This window comes from Phocoena sinus, chromosome 9 (genome assembly GCF_008692025.1).
Source record: "Phocoena sinus isolate mPhoSin1 chromosome 9, mPhoSin1.pri, whole genome shotgun sequence".
Classification (NCBI taxonomy): Eukaryota; Metazoa; Chordata; class Mammalia; order Artiodactyla; family Phocoenidae; genus Phocoena; species Phocoena sinus.
In genome coordinates, this window is record NC_045771.1 from 2,447,707 (window position 1) to 2,465,519 (window position 17,813).

The following is a 17,813-nucleotide window of genomic DNA, read 5'->3' on the forward strand; positions in this document are numbered from 1 at the left end:
CTAATCCCATTAAAACTGGGAAATCTAGTGGTACTTCTGTCTACTGCCTGCCTTTTTCACTCTTTAGTCAACCGGGCAGAGCTGAATTCTTGTATAGTTAAATGTGGATAATGTAATTCTATTGTGCAAATTCATTTACGTATTCTTGAAAACAACAAAAAGTAAAAAATTAAAGTATACACCCCTTCTCTACACTATTAATTTTATGTAGGTTCCTAATAAATAGCAAGATAACATTAAATCCCTGTATACACTTATTTAACAACTATTTATCTGGACTTCTGTGCACAAGGCCTGGAGTCAGGTCATCTCCACAAGACACAGGATGCCTGGGACTCTGTACAGACATGAATCGGGTCCTTACATCAATACAAGTATGAAGCTGTCAACAAGAGCATGACCTACTCTAGGAGCAATGGGAATTCATTAAGGGGGCTTAGGCTGGGGAAAGACAAGATCAAAATCAACTTTGCTTTGCTCAATACATTTCTGTAATTCAAATCTTTTTGTGTGCCAAGGAAGTACAGTGATTCAAACAGATCCTATGATGAAACTGAAGTTAGGTTTCCTAACATGTTTTACCAATGTGTGTGTGTGTGTGTGTGTGTGTGTGTGTGCGCGTGCTCGCATACACGTGTGTGTGTGTACAGTCATTTTACAAAGCAAAATTCAGTTTAACAAATAATGACTGAAGTCCCCTACGGAAAAGTACCAAGAAATAGCCTGCAGGGCACACTGCCATCAGTTAGAAATTGCCAAGGGGCTTTGTTAAGCCACAACAGTACTGTCTTCAGGAGCAAAGTTAGGCTTCATTGACCTATGCTTATACACTTTATAGTTTAAGGACTAGCTCTGTGCAGAGCATTCTGCATAGGAGAAACTCACTAAATGGTCACAAAACTATACCTACACTGATAAAAATCCAAGTATAATCTATTAGCAGAAAAGGAAAAAAATAATTTTTTTAACATCTTTATTGGGGTATAATTGCTTTACAACGGTGTGTTAGTTTCTGCTTTATAACAAAGTGAATCAGTTATACATATACATATGTTCCCATATCTCTTCCCTCTTGCGTCTCCCTCCCTCCCACCCTCCCTATCCCACCCCTCCAGGCGGTCACAAAGCACCGAGCCGATATCCCTGTGCTATGCGGCTGCTTCCCACTAGCTATCTACCTTACGTTTGGTAGTGTATATATGTCCATGCCTCTCTCTCGCCCTGTCACAGCTCACCCTTCCCCCTCCCCATATCCTCAAGTCCATTCTCCAGTAGGTCTGTGTCTTTATTCCTGTCTTACCCCTAGATTCTTCATGACATCTTTTTTTTCTTAAATTCCATATATATGTGTTAGTATACGGTATTTGTCTTTCTCTTTCTGACTTACTTCACTCTGTATGACAGACTCTAGGTCTATCCACCTCATTACAAATAGCTCAATTTCGTTTCTTTTTATGGCTGAGTAATATTCCAGGAAAAAGATAATTTTACTCAGAAAAGATATATGCACTCCCATGTTCACAGCAGCAGTATTTACAATTGCCAAGACGTGGAAGCAACCTAAGTGTCCATCAACAGATGAATGAAGATTGGTAAAGAAGATGTGGTACGTATATACAATGGAAAATTAGCCATAAAAAAAATGAAATTTGGGCTTCCCTGGTGGCGCAGTGGTTGAGAGTCCGCCTGCCGGTGCAGGGGACGCGGGTTCGTGCCCCGGTCTGGGAAGATCCCACATGCACAGAGCGGCTGGGCCCGTGAGCCGTGGCCGCTAAGCCTGGGCGTCCGGAGCCTGTGCTCCACAACGGGAGAGGCCACAACAGTGAGAGGCCTGCATACCGCAAAAAAAAAAAAAAAAAAAAAAAAAAAAAAATGAAATTTTGCCATCTGCAGCAACATGGATGGACTTGGAAAGCGCTATGCTAAGTGAAATAAGTCAGACAAAAACAAATACTGTACGATATCACTTATATGTGGAATCTAAAAAATACAACAAACTAGTGAATATAACCAAAAAGAAGCAGGATTCACAGATATGGAGACCAAGCCGGCAGTTAAGGGCGGGGGTGGGGGGGGGGGGTATACAGGGGTGGGGAAATGGGAGGTACAAACGACTGGGTGTAACACAGGCTCAGGGATGCACTGTACAACATGCTGAATGCAGCCAATATTTTGTAATAACTGTAAATGGAAAGAAACCTTTAAAATTACATAAAATTAAAAATTAATACTCATAAAGATATTTTAAAAAAATAATTTGGCGTACGTAAAATGACAGGAGATGGCCTAGAGTTACTCTCCCTTCCCAACAATATTTTGATGGACTATTAAGAAACTTAACAGCTCTAATGTAATTTTTAAAAAACAGATTCCAAATCCAATTGTTCTCTCTAAGGGAGACTGATTGTAGAAGTAAGTAGAGCACTGCATTTTCAAGATCACAAGTTTACTGTAACTTCAGCTTAAGAAACAGCATTTGGGCTTAAAGATACGTATTGGCGCAGTGGTTAAGAATCCACCTGCCAACGCAGGGGACACAGGTTTGAGCCCCAGTCTGGGAAGATCCCACATGCCGCGAAGCAACTAAGCCCGTGTGCCGCAACTACTGAGCCCGCGCTCTAGAGTCCGCGAGCCACAACTACTGAGCCCGTGTGCCTAGAGCCCACGCTCCGCAGCAAGAGAAGCCACCGCAATGAGAAGCCCGCGCACCGCAACCAAGAGTAGCCCCCGCTCGCCGCAACTAGAGAAAGCCTGTGCGCACAGCAACACAGGCCCAACGCAGCCATAAATAAATAAGTAAATAAATAAAAGATACATAATAAACAGCGGTAAATACTTCTGAAATTATATCACACACATGACTAATTTCTAGGCCAACTCCTTCCCATCACCCCCACACACAACCCACCTTAAAAAAAGTAACAAAACATTACACCTTGCAGAAACTTCCAAGAGCAGTTCAATAATATTTACCACCCTCAGAGTACAATATAACTTAAAAATAAGTTCAATTTCTCACAAAGAAATTCTGTTTTATTATCCTCTTGTAAAATCCTCAAGTATTATGAGGTCTGCTTCTTCCAGTATCAGATACAATTATATCTGCACAATCAAAAATTATAAGTAGATAAAAACTGCAAATGATTATTCTAATTTTATATTTACATACAACATTGCTTTATGATTTAAGCTACAATTGCTTTTTCACGTCAAGTTTTATCACTATATTGCAAATAAAACACAAGTCCAATGAGGATTCTAACGCAGAAGCTCACAACCCTGAAAATAGCAAAAAGTACCGTTTTTTCAATGTCAGTGCTTTACAATAACTAGCAGTTAAACTACTTCATCAAAAGAAATATATCTAATGACTAAAATCATACGCGCTTATCCCTGGGTAATACAATTAATAAATCTTAGCTATTTAGACAAGTGCTTCAAATACAGAATTGTACTCAATAAACATCACCTAATTTTTAAAAATAGCTAGTTTTTAGAACTTGGTAAGCAATTTTTAAAAATTAGCTAATACAGGGTATGAAACCAGTAAGAAGCAGTTTCAGAAATCATAATTCATAAATAATTACAAATCAAGGAATTTTCTTAAAAGCACTCTGAAACTTAAATCCAATACTGATTTTTTGAATAATCATCTGATTATACATCTACATATCCTTCATTAAAACCTTTTTGCTAAATGCCCCACATAACTATGGTATCTACTGTAGCATCAAAGCTAGAGTCAAATAGGTCATTTAGGCCTTTCCTGGATATCAGATTGTTTAGCCTCAACAAAACTACACCTGTTTTACATTAAAACTACATTAAAAAGTTATGGTCTGGTCCTTTTTTCCTCAAAATTGTTCTTAGAGAGAACACGTTCTCACTGATTTCACAAAACCATGAACTAACTACATATCAAACCTAAAACTCAAGTAAAACGAAATATAACTATTTAATGGACATTTTTCTTCCACTTAAAACATGTTACAAGAATGGATAAAGTTATGGGAACTACAGGAAAGTGTGGGCAGGAGTGCTTTCTCTTAAAGATATTTTAAAAAGAAAACCTCCATTTTAAAATATAAAACCAATGGCTCATGAAGACTTCTGAGGGTTTTTTTAAAAACAAGTAGGCATCTCATCATCATTCCCTAAAGTTGCACACACATAGCCGTACTTACCCAAATGCACGTGTCCCCCCCCCACACGATAATAAAGGCCCTTTTTCACTTTAACGTAAGGCAACAATGAAATCAAAATTCATATTCTTTAAGACGAAAGCCATCCTACTGACGATCCTGACTCAACAATTTCACAGTTAAACAAAATTAATTCCATCTCAAAAACCCACTGACCTTAAGCTTTTAACAAACATTTTCCACTGCAAAACTTATTGTCAATATTTACAAATCCTTCAACTTATACTGAGCTGGAACCACTTGTATTTGCTATAGTAATACTTCCTAATAAAGGCATGCTCATCCCTATCAGAGCAGAAGGGGCAGCTGCTACTCACCGGGAATCTCTGGGGTCCCACAGCAGGTCTCGGCTGGCTCGGGACTGGCAGCAAGGGCACTGCAAGAAAAACACCTTTCATTACAAACACATCCAAACCCACCAGAAGAGGAATACAATGTATTAAGCTTAATGAAAAATATATACTATGTGTATAACACATATAATAAGTTTACACTTAAGCTAAGTGCTGAATATTTTCACAATTCCATAAAGGGAAAGGGGAGAGAACTTCTGCCTTCAGTATACAATAGCACGAGCAGAAGCTTAAATTTCAACAGTGAATTCTTATTTAGAACTAAAATATTTTGCAACAAAAGGAGATATTATTCCTCTACAATAAAAAACCTACTTTATTTTTGACATCCATACCCAGGTTATCCAGGCTGTCTAATCCGAGTTATATTTTCTGACTCCAATCAAATATAAACCCAAATCCTCTAGGATCATGAAAGAGAGAGGAGGAGGGAAGGAGGAAGTGAAGCAGAGAAAGGAAAACACACACACCCAGGATATTGTGACAAAGAATGACCTACACAAAAACCTGCTATGCCAAGACTACTAGCTTGTCTTAGTTTTGTGTTTAAACAGGTCGAACTCTCATCAACTTACCAGAAGAACAAGGAGCCAAATAATTTTAAAACAGACATTTTATCATAGGGAAGAAGCCAGATGCTAGTTTCACACCGTGGGGCTAAATCAGATATGTTTAAGCTATTTAAAACATATGCCTTATAGTGATTTTGATTTTGGGGGTGAAAAAAAATGCCCACCCGAGTGGTGACTGCTACATGGTAGCCTGCTATATCTTCCATTAAAACGTCCTGCCAGGGCTTCCCTGGTGGCACAGTGGTTGAGAGTCCGCCTGCCGATGCAGGGGACACGGGTTCGTGCCCCAGTCTGGGAAGATCCCACGTGCCACGGAGCGGCTGGGCCCGTGAGCCATGGCCGCTGAGCCTGCGCGTCCAGAGCCACGGGAGAGGCCACAGCAGTGAGAGGCCCGCGTCCCTAAAAAAAAAAAAAAAAAAAAAAAAACAAAAACAAAAACAAAAACGTCCTGCCAAATGCATCCAGTAAGATCTCAGACGGTCAGGGGCTGTGGGCTGACCTGTGGCCCCGTCGCAAATCCCTATGTTAGTCCTAACCACGAGGACTTCGGAAGGTGACTGTATTTGGAGATGGGCCTTTAAAGAAGTGATTAAGCAAAATGAGGTCATGGGTGGGCCCTGATCCAACATGACCAATGTCCTCATAAGAGGACGACGTCCAAACACAGACACACACAAAGGGATAACCATGTACAACTTAGCAAGAATAATATAATAAAAGTTCTGGTAAATGAGAAACACAGAAGTGATAAAGCTTAAAAGTCAATCAAAATTACTTTTAAAATAGAGTGCTAAGGGGCTTCCCTGGTGGCGCAGTGGTTGAGGGTCCGCCTGCCAATGCAGGGGACACGGGTTCGTGCCCCGGTCCGGGAAGATCCCACGTGCCGCGGAGCGGCTGGGCCCGTGAGCCATGGCCGCTGAGCCTGCGCGTCCGGAGCCTGTGCTCGGCAACGGGAGAGGCCACAACAGTGAGAGGCTCGCGTACCGCAAAAAAAAAAAAAAAAAAATAGAGTGCTAAGGATGAATTTTTTTTTAGTTATTATGATTACTCAAAGAATTACGTAACTCAGCTCCTAATTAACATCACACTTCCACAGGTCCAACTGAAAGTGATACAGTGTAAGGGCCTGTGTCAATTGCCTGACCAAAGCCAAAAAGTGAGACCGAGAGAAACTTCCTTTGATAAAATGTAAAAATGGGAGAAGTCCATCCCTCTTGACAATCTAATCTAATGAGTCAAAATTTCAAAGTAACAGTGGGTCACTGTGCAAGACAATATAAAATTTTATACAGCTAGCTAACAGGCACTGGGGTACATGGATTATATACCTGAAGCAAAATATTAGATTGTGAAGTGGAGAAAGAAAAAACTAATAAAGTATCTCTGACCTCAGAAGATTACAATGAAAGTGAGGAAGAAAAAAACTACATAGTAAACAATATAAAGACAGTGTTTTTAAAATTAACTACCTAATAGAAAATACACAGATCTCCAAGAATATGTACCACTTATTTTTTTTTTTTTTTTTTTTTTTTGCGGTACTCAGGCCTCTCACTGCTGTGGCCTCTCCCGCCGTGGAGCACAGGCTCAGGACACGCAGGCCCAGCGGCCATGGCTCACGGGCCCAACCGCTCCGCGGCATGTGGGATCCTCCCGGACCGGGGCACGAACCCGCGTCCCCTGCATCGGCAGGCGGACTCCCAACCACTGCGCCACCAGGGAAGTCCCTGTACCACTTATTTTTAAACTTGGGATTTAAACATCAATTCCTATCAAATAATTCCAACATAATGAAAGGGTAAGTGTTTTAATTCTAAGTTCGGGGGGAGGGGGGAGGGGGGATGGATGAGAGCAAGAAATCCCATCATAATTAATAGATTTCTTACACAGAGGCCTTCTGATGAGTTGGCAATTTTTTTTTAATCAACTGTAAAAGGCAAGGAAGGAGAAAGAAGAGAAAAAGAACAAAAGATGACAGAAGAGAGCATCTGAGAACAGGTGTGATAGGAGCAGATCAGAAATCTAGCCAAACCCAGGGGGGCCGTGGTCAGACTGCCAAGGTGTTTGCAAAGCGTCTTTGCAGAAGTCTCGTAGCCCACGACCTGGTTTGCAAGCAGAACAGTTCTACTTATCTGCCTCCTTCTTCACTGTGAACAGGAGAGAATTTAAAACCTGTAATGCTAGGGTCTCCCTGGTGGTACAGTGGATAAGAATCTGCCTGCCAACACAGGGAACACGGGTTCGAGCCCTGGTCCTGGAAGATCCCACATGCCGCAGAGCAACTAAGCCCATGCGCCACAACTACTGAGCCTAAGCTCTAGAGCCTGTGAGCCGCAACTACTGAGCCCACGTGCCACAACTACTGAGCCCACATGCCACAACTATTGAGCCCACGTGCCACAACTACTGAAGCCCAGGCGCCTAGAGCCCATGCTCCACAACAAGATAAGCCACGGCAATGAGAAGCCCACACACCACAACGAAGAGTAGCCCCCACTGGCCGCAACTAGAGAAAGCCTGCGTGCAGCAACAAAGACCCAACGTAGCCATGAATGAATGAATGAATAAATAAATAAATTTTAAAAATAAATAAAATAAAACCTGTAATGCTAACAGATCATTCTAGTTGAACCCTGAACTCTTTATATTTGATATTTAATATCTATTTCCCATATTGTCCCACAAATTAATGAACTAAATTGATTAATGTTTCAATTCATTACCACAGTTCTAATACTGAAAATCTGGAAAACAAGTTAAATTTCCACCAAAACTGGTTAATTACAATATGACAGAACACTCTTCATCCTTGAAAAGAAAATATGTGCTATCAGGCAATGGTGTGCATACATTTTTAAATTTTTTACAAACAGTTTTTTAAAACACCTTTTAATTGCCTGAGGCTCTGAGAATCACGGGTTAATCTCTCATGTACAGGAGACCACTAGACATTCAGCCTCTCTCAAGAATAACGGCGGCTTTCTATTTCATTAAGCTCGTTCATTTAATATCGAATAAACAACTGCTTCGAAAGTGTTCTGAGTGTATACCCTGCAAAGGCAATTTCTCTCTCTCCCTGTGTCAGGGTTCTCAAGATCAAAGGTACGTTAAAGAGAAGGAACGTGGGTGGGGCACTGAGTCGCCTGGCTTCATGAGGAGAACACATTTAGCTGGTTCTAAGAGTTTAAAAACTTGTCAGAAAGCTGATCTTGTATTTACTGAATCAGGCACAAGCACTGGGATGCAAGGCCTGCATTCTGTACCCATCTGGCAACTGACTCTGGCAAGGCACACTATTTTCATGCCTAGAGGACAGCTTGGGGTTTCCTTATAGCTTTCCCACTGTGTAGTTCCAACACTGTTTATTTTCATTAAGCTAAAGAAAATCTGTGCACCTTACCAACTGCCAGTTTTCCATTCAATTTCAGAAAGAAATACACAGTAACAGATGCTGACATCGGTAAAATTATTTCGACAAATTAGATTTACTGCGGTTTTATGTCTTGGGAAGCCGCTGTGGAACAGGCTTCCCCAATGAGTCGTCCTGCCCCTTCACACAGCGCGTGCTGGGTCCTTCATCCCACAGCTGCTGAAGGAGACCCAGGCCACCGGTGCACTAGCTGCAGGGACTACAAAGGTTAAGTGCAGCAGCCATACTGCCTGCCCCTGGGAGCTAAGAGCCCAGGGAGGGGGTGAGGCCAACAAGTGACTCTAGCACAGCATGGGGACAAGAGAAGGGGCCAGGGCAGGAGGCTCAGGGACCCACAGGTACCAACCCGACTCTGACTCTCCTGGGTGTGTAAAACAAGAGCAACTCCTAGAGCCACACACGGACACTGACACCCACGGCCAGCCAGCTGCCCTCACAGCCCTCTGCTCCAAGGCCACAGCACAGTTTCATGGTGATGCCAGGCCCTGGCTTTCTCCCATACTCCAAGTCCTATCTCAGGCCTCTCTCCAACTTCTGGAACTTCCTGACCCTTTCGAATTCCAAGTTCACCATCAGCAGAACCTGTGATGGCCTCAGCTCTTCCCCTTCTTGGTCTAATGGAAATCTAACTCTCCCAAAGGATGAGGCCGTTTGTCTCCCTCAGCCTTCTTCCCGCTGGCTCTGGAGCGGGGGTGGGGGTGGGGGATCCTTCTCGGTCCTCACTGCTGTTTCAGACCCCAGACTTGGATCTCATGTTATCGGACAACACGGCCCAGGAACCCCCACTGCTGCCCACGTACTGGTCACACCACTGCTCTTTCCTTCCTGTGTCTCAGAGTCCAGTTCCTAGCTCACCGTCTTCAACACCAGCCCTGTCTCAGGCCTCGGCAGCGACGCTCAGGCTCCAGCACCCTGCCACCCCGGCGCCCGGCCGCCAGCCTGTCCCAGCTCCACCACACCTGAGACCTGGGCATTATCCACGACCTTACGCAATCTCTACGAGTCCCCCTTCTTGCCGCACTACCTTCTACCTTTCCACCCCTCTTCCTCCAGGACCCCAGCTCCTCCAACTGTTGGACCCTCAAAGATCTCCTGGCCCCTTGTCACCATACACGCCACAGCCCTTCATTATGAGCAAAGCGCCTTCTCTACTGCTTTGCCAACACCTGGACTCCAGCAAGTCCAGCTCTGTCTAGGCTGCACCTGACACAGAAAGGTGAGTGTGGCTGGAGAAGAGCATGCAAGCACGCGGCCGGGTCTCCGGTCAGGACCCACAGCTCAAGTGGGCGCCAATGCTGCCCAGCACCTCCACTCCCCAGCTTCTGTCTCAACAGGACACCTTTGACAACTGTCAGTACAACCATCTCCCATTTCTGTGCGCCCGTTCCCTCTCAAACCCACCTCAGCGAGGCATGTACTGCCACCACTTCACCAAAACCACTCTGTCAAAACCCCAAAGACCCCTCTACCGCCACGTGCAGCACGCGGCCTGAAGCCCATCCCCAACGACCCAGCAGCAGTGCGTGCCCTGCTGCCCCCGTCCTCTACACTCCTTGGGTTTCCACCTCCCTGCGGGCCCCCGCCTATCACGTCGAGGGCCCCAGGTTCCAGGCCTTGGTCTCCCCGACACGATGACGCCTGGGTCTCCCACTGGGTGCAGACTCTAGGTCCACCTCCGTGCCAACAAACCCCCACCTCTGCTTTGCGCCCAGACCCCTCGTCTCAACTCTTCCTAGTAACTTCATACGTGACACTTCCACCTGCACGTCTAGGTGGCATCTCCAGCACAGAACTTTTGCTGTGCTGCTCCTCAAAACCTGCTCTCCCCCAAGGGCTCTCAGGTGAAGGCAACTCCACCCCTCAAATGCTCAGGCCCCCTCGGCATCATTCCGCCTCTTCTCCCCTCTCATGCTCATCCGGCCCATTGGCTCCATCTTGAATTACATCCAGCATCTGACCCCTAACCACCACCACTGCCCTGAAATGAGCCATGTCATTTGTTACCTGGATTACCGTGGTCACCTCCTAGCTGAATGCCTGGTCTCCACCCCTGCCACCCTAACAAGCCCACTCTCAACACGCAGCAAGAATAACCCTCTTAAAACATACACCAGATCACGTTATTCCTCTGCTCAAATTGCTCTAATCACAGCCCACGTCATTCAGAACAAAAGCCAAAGCTCTCAGGATGGTTCCCAGGTCTTACCTGACCCAGGTTCCGCACTTCTTTCCACCTTTATCACTCTTTTAACGTTACATGGTCTCTTTTTAGTTACTTGAACACAAAAGGCACAGTCTCACCAGAAGAGCGAGCCCCTGTACTTGCCGACCCCTCTGCCCGGAGTATTCTCCCCCGAAAGAGTCACGTCACTAGCTCCTGCACCTTCAACTCTTCCCTTCTTAATGAAGCCGGCCCTCACCACCCCATGGAAAGCTGAAGCCCACCCCGATGCCCCCAACCCTGCACGTGTGTGTCACTGTATGCTCGTCCTCTAACACGCCACACAGCGCTCTTATTTTATTACGTTTACTGCTCACTGTCTCTGCTAGAAAGCCAGCTCACAACTGCAGAAAGCACTGTCTGTTTTGTTCACCAATATATCTCCAACGCCAGGGAGAGCAGGATCTCCATCAACACTGTGCTGAACAGACGCATGAAGATATGCTCCGTATCAACTGCTCAAAGCTAGCTCCCAGCTTCAGGAGCATGCGTCTGTAATCGTAACAGAAGAGGTTATTCACTCAGAATTAATAACTAAAAGATGGGTTTGTACCTCTGGAACTCAAAGGAAGCACACCGAGTGGAACCTGAAGGGAACATTCACTTTGCAAACATCCCCACCTGGGAATTTACGAAGAACACCAATCAGGCACTTCCACAATTACCTCTGATGCCCTTTACATTTACTGTGCCTTCTCAGTACCCGCCACTGAATGATACAACAAGAGACGCACGTGTTGCAACAGACGAACATGGCCTGGCCAGGCAGCACGCGTCTGAGTGGTGGGGGAAGAGTCAGGGAATCCACGTGGTCCTTACAGACCTGCACGTGAGAACGATCTGCCAGAGGAAGCCGGAACTTTACAACAGCAACGGAGACACGTACCTTGAACGGGCGTCACCACTGCCCCCTTGAAGTGGGGATTTATGTGTATGTTCTTGGGCTGCTGTGGAGTCACAGGAGGAGGGGTCATCATCGCCCTCGGGGCCTCAATCTGGGGCGGCAGGTGCATCCCTTGAGGAGGGGAGGGATGGTGCGGATGCTGCAGGGGAAGCAGAGGCTGGAGCTGCTGCTGCTGGAACAGACTTCTGATCGGCTGCTGCTGAGGCGGCGGCGGTGGCGGCGGAGGGGGAGGCTGAGGCTGTGGAGGAGGAATTAACCTCGGAGAGTGCGCCTGAAGAGCACCGGAAAAGAGACACATTCACAGAGATCAATGCTCAGAAGAAAAAAAGCCAGTGCCTTACAGATTTCACATCGACCGAACTGTGAAGTTACGACTTAGAAATAAGTTTACAGGAGCAGCTTGTGTAAAACAGCAGGAGAAATAAGCTGCTCGCCTGCTCACAGTAAGGGCCACTGTCGGACAACATGAGTCGACCTCAGGGCCAGGAGGGAAAACCGCAGCCCCAGAATAACACACATGGATTCCAAAAGGAAAAAAAGTGCAGTTCCACCATCCAAACTGCCCACGGCGAGCCAAGCGCTGCGCTGGGGACGGAACACAACCTGCCCTGGGCTGTCCCTGCACAGCCAGCCCTGCTCCTCTTTGAGAAAGCCTAGGGAGCCAGGCCAGAACGTGCACACACAACCCTGCCAGAAACCAGGCTGCAGAAAAGGACAAAGGGCTCCCTGAAAGGAGTGGGAGGAAGCTCCTGAGAAGACGGCATCCGAACCAGGAAGGAGGGGAAGGAGACGTGTCATGCCAGGAGGGGAACAGAATCACCAGAGAGCAGCAGAGGCAGAAACACATGCCTGCTGGGTACGCGAGGGGGAGACCAGTGTGGCTACAGCCACATCTGAAGACCGGAGGATGCAAAGGTGGGAAAATACACCCTCAAGGTGGTCAAGGATCTCGGGCTGTTTCATGGAAGACTCGCTGGAGAGCAGGAAACCACCACCCACAGCAACAGTTGCAGAGCACCGGGCTCTTGTGTTTTAAGCACCTACTCAAAGGTCAGTACGTGGAGTAACCGACTCGCTCCCAACCACCCTATGCAGCGGGCCCCTGTCAGGACTCTCCCTTTACAAGAGCAAGTGGCTGGTAAGCAGAAGAGCAGAGAATCTGATTCCACAAGTCCTGCTTGTAGCCACTAACCGAACTGGCCACACGCAGCAGGAGAGGCAGCAGGCTACTACCGACCAAAGCGTCTCGTACAATGAGCTGCTTCCCCGGGATGACGCCAAAGTACGGAGGCTTCTCAGCTGTCACAGCATGCGTGACGACGATGACTAACAGTGTGTGAGATGGACGAGGGCAAAGAGGATGGAAGAAGACAGACCATTTAACAGGCTACAGTGGGAGCTGAATGGAAGAAACGGCTGCGGTCTGAAAAAGAGCAGCAGGAAGAAGACATTTCAACGGAACAATGAGAATTTTGAAACCAAAGTGTACGTGACCCTGCCTAACCTATCCTTCCTCAGGGAGGACTTCTCTAAAGATTCTGGAAATGGCTTAAATCCGTGGATACATACATATGCTCCCAGAAACCAGTCTGTTCCCTCCTCTGACTCGTGACATCTGTAATGTGCACATCTGCACATGGTGCGGGAGTCTTTTCTATCTCATTCACCACTGAATCCACACGGAGAGCACACTGACAGAGCGACAGCTAAGCTAAATCTGAACAGAACTGGGAATGAGCACGGTGCAGGGCCATTCACTCAAGAGCGTGAAGGATTTTTAAGGAAATCGTGTGTTTTAAACAAGGGGAATTTAGGGCCTGGGCGACACCCATGCAGAGAGGCCCAGGGCAGCTAGGAAATGAAGAAACTGAGCTGGCAAGAGGCTAGGGCTGCAGACCCAGACTCGTGTGGAGACAGCAGATGGCAGGAAGGTCAATGCTGCTGACTGAGAGCTCTGACTAAAAAGAGGCCTGAGAACAACGCAGCCAGAGGAACAGGAGAGACAGAAGGGGCCCTGCTGGAAGAGAAGAGAGTACACCCCAAGCTCAGACACTCAAAATAAGAAAGGCTCAAGAAAGAGGAGCTCGTGGGTGATGCCCAAGGTCCCAGAGTGCAGTCCAACAGGACGGACTGCAAACGTCAGGTGGCGATTCTGGGAGCACATCCGGGAGAGGGAAAGGCACGAAGTCCAGGCAGCAAGGGACGGACCGAGAAAATGGACACAAGCAAAGACGGTGAGCAAAGGTTATTCTTTCCAGAACTCTGAGGGTGAAGAGTCAAATAGACAGCTCTGGGGTGGGGAGTGGCCAGGAACAAGGGTGGACACAAGTGTGAGCGAGGTTAAGGTCATTTCAGACAGTTGTGACCGTTTCAGTAAACTGCAGCTTTAAAACACCACTGACTAGGGGCTTCCCTGGTGGCGCAGTGGTTGAGAATCTGCCTGCCAATGCAGGGGATACGGGTTCGAGCCCTGGTCTGGGAAGATCCCACATGCCACGGAGCAACTGGGCCCGTGAGCCACAACTACTGAGCCTGCGCGTCTGGAGCCTGTGCTCCACAACAAGAGAGGCTGCGACAGTGAGAGGCCTGCGCACCGCAATGAAGAGTGGCCCCCGCTTGCCACAACTAGGGAAAGCCCTCGCACAGAAACGAAGACCCAACACAGCCAAAAATAAATAAATAAATAAATTTAAAAAAAAAAAACACCACTGACTAGCAAAGATGAGCATAGAGCATATATGCCAACGCTCCAGGAGTGGATTCAGTCCCAGCTCACTGGGAGCCCTATAGCATCTACAGAATTCCAGAGATACGGCATCACTGTCGGGAGGGACTCAGGTCAACTGACACTTGGGCAACGTTTTTAAAGCACTCACAGATCTCCCAGCTGAGCCTCTCTGAAGGAGGCACATATGGGCGCATACTTCCTCCATGCAGATAAGAAAACAGGGAGTTCAGTGACTTTTCCAGGATCACGGAGACACAATTATGCAAAAGGGGGTCTCCTGTGTGGCTGGTTCCCCTCCAGGAGGCCAAAATAACGGAGTTGGCTGTTTAGTACACGGCAAGTGGAGGTTGGGGGCGAGGAGACGGGATGGAGAAGAAAAAGAAAAAACTGAAGGGCCAGTCTTCTCGCTATCAGAGAAGCTTAAGAACAGTTCTATGAGCAGACAGTAGTTATTAATATCACCAACCTCTTTATGCTGTAATCAAGCCACCTGCCTCTCTTCCCTGTAGATCAAAATTAGAATTCTCATGCTAAAACAGTTAAGTCATCCTTAGAGGACAAATGTATGGATACCAAGGGGGAAAGGAGTAGAGTGGGAGGAACTGGGAGACTGGGATTGACACATTTACATTATTGATACTACGTATACAATAGACAACTGATGGGAACGCACCGTACAGCACAGGGAACTCTACCTAACGCACTGTGGTAACCTAAATGGGAGGGAAGTCCAAAAGGGAGGGGATATCTGTATGTGCACGGCTGAGTCATTCTGTCGTGCAGTGGAGGCTAACACAACACTGCAAAGCAACCATACTCCAATAAAAACTAATTAAAAGTAATAATAATAAAAAAAAACAGTAAGTCGTCTTTTCTATTTTGTTATTTCACAAATGAATGCCTCCTAAAACATAACATTTGTACACGGAGGCAAAGTGTGGTTCTCCCCTAAACTCAGATAATAATGTAGGAGGGTAGACAGCGTGGACACATATTTATATTAAATGAATCTGTCCGTGAAGGCTGACTTCTGAAGGAAAAAGCTATAAAATCCTGAAGCTAACTGAAGGAATAACAACAACAAAAAATCACTACAATTCCTGTCTTTATTCCTGAGATGTCTCGTCTTTGAAATACAGAGGAAATTCAAATGAAGCTGAAATTACAAGTACTTGATTTCTTCCTAAATTATGAAAACTTTTTATGGATATGACAATCTCCATTTTTATGGATAGGATATGATAGTTACTTGTAAGAGAAACTGCTACATTTAAGGAAAAACCTACGGTAAGCAGTGTATAAGAAAAAATATTTTATAAAATACGCCATTACTGCCAGATTCTAGATGTAAGACGTTCAGCATTTTCAGAACGGTGCTCGCAGGAGCAGCACGTCTCCACAAGCAGAAGGTAAAAGCAAGGCTCCCCTGTGGTTCGGCCACGGGAGGACACCAGGTCTCCTTATCGCCTCTCTCTTTATCAGCAGTGTGCAGAGAATTAGCTTGCACTACCTGAATACTAGAGGACTGAATGTGTGTGACCATACACGAAATCATACTATAGATTACAAAGAAACTTGAGCCATTATGCCTTTTACTCAATTTTAATTTCAGACTAAGATAAATGCAAAATATGATACCCACACAAAAGCGTATTTTCATCTGAAGTTGCAAAAGCTCCCACAATGAAACTACACAACTTACCACCACAGGTGGCTGTGTGGGCAGCAGGGCGGGCCTGTGATCCTTGGCTCTTCCCCTCTCACTGTTCTCTCTCCTCTGGTCTCCCACTCCACGACACATGGACGAACCTCCTCTCCTTCCTCCCCGCCTTGAGCCGTAGCGGCCCTGTTTATGCTGTCGCTCCCTTTCTTCGAATTCAAGCAACGCAGCTTTGGCTTCTGCTGAAAGCTCTATTTGAAAAGATGCATATGTGTTAGATACCTTCGAAGAGCCTAAATCAGATTTATAGGGAAAAACAGGAAAGAACTACATGACAATGAAACTTAGGAACAGCGAGTGCTTCACCCACTACGAACTACTCAACTAGCAGCATCAAGTAGGATACAATCACAGAGACACTCAGGCCCCATGAGTGAGACCAGTTAAATGGAAGACATGCCTTTCCCTTGTAATAAAATACAAGGATCGCCTGTAAATTTTAAAGTGTTTTCATTTGTGCTGAGGGAAGCTAAAAAGAAGGAGCTGAAGTTCAACCCAACCACCGCCCTTAATCTGCCAGGCATCTTGCAGCGATGGCGGATGACGCTGGTCAAGACCTGGCTCCCCCAGTCTTACACCAGGACACTCTTCTAAGCGGAACCAGGACAAGTATTAGATAATACACAGTGACACAGAGACTCAAAAATGACAAACTCCTGATTGTTCTGCTTTAAAAGCAGAACTAATAAAATCACTCTCGAGTCAAATACTTAATTTCATAAAAAATGGAAACTTATTTAATACTGTCATTTCAGATTTTCAGATTTATTTTTTTTTTAAATAACAACTTTACTCTGTGAAGAAAGGCTTATACCCATGCAGTCTGATAGGGAAGCTACAGCAAATGAGAGCAAAGCCAGAAAAGAAAAAAACCCATTAATGCAGATATTTCTGGGACACCCAGTAGGGGCTGCTCACCTCTCTGACCAATGCTTAAGGGATACGAGAAACATATAGGCTCTGGCCCTAAGAAACTTCAGTTGGCACATTATTCTGAACTCCTAGAAGAAAAATGCTAACTTATTCAAACACGGTTCCTTTATTTTAAAATATTATCTAAGTTATGATAATATATCTTCCATTGATAAATGAATACCTTCTAAAGATTTCACTGAATTCTACTAAGAAGGATCGTTATGCCCTCTTCCACAGTGAAGGGTAAATTTTAAATATTACCAGTTTATCTCCTACCTTGGATTCCATAATCATCTCCAAACTCTTCCAAAACCTCTAAGCCACATTTCATTTTCTTGAAATTGTTTCTATGGTATTCCCCTCCCTTTCAAATGAATCTTTGACTCCATACAAAAGAAAATTTAATCTCTTCTTAACAAGCACACACTTTTATTCTCATCTTGACTACATGACTGGTTCACATACACATTTTATGCAGTGAATCAGCAATTGTTTTGCTAGTGGTTCTAAGTGTCAAGATTAATTTCACTATCCCCAGTAATAAAATGGTTTCAAATGACATCTTTAATCAGCAAGTAAAAATGCTTTCCTCCAATTGAGACAAGCTGTCACAAAAGGTCACCAAAATATGACAGGATGGAAATTACATTTGTAACTTCAACTGAAATGTTAATTTCCCTTTAAGTGTTTTCTGAACTATGTCCATATTACAAAGTAAAGAGATATAGCTCAATGTAACAAGGTTTTACAGTGTTGTCCCTTTATAAA

The 17,813-nt window shown here is 45.3% G+C and overlaps 1 protein-coding gene across 10 annotated transcripts in view; it reads right to left on the minus strand.

Moving 5' to 3' along the window:
* RBM33 (RNA binding motif protein 33) overlaps positions 1–17,813 on the minus strand; it is a 122,627-nt gene that overhangs the window by 58,883 nt on the left and 45,931 nt on the right. For all 10 annotated transcript variants that reach the window (XM_032644090.1, XM_032644091.1, XM_032644089.1 and 7 more), the window contains 3 exons: positions 16,113–16,321; positions 11,665–11,953; positions 4,520–4,578 (listed from right to left, as the gene is read on the minus strand). In XM_032644090.1, the coding sequence (XP_032499981.1) occupies positions 4,520–4,578; positions 11,665–11,953; positions 16,113–16,321 (557 nt within the window). The remainder of the gene's footprint in view (positions 1–4,519; positions 4,579–11,664; positions 11,954–16,112; positions 16,322–17,813) is intronic.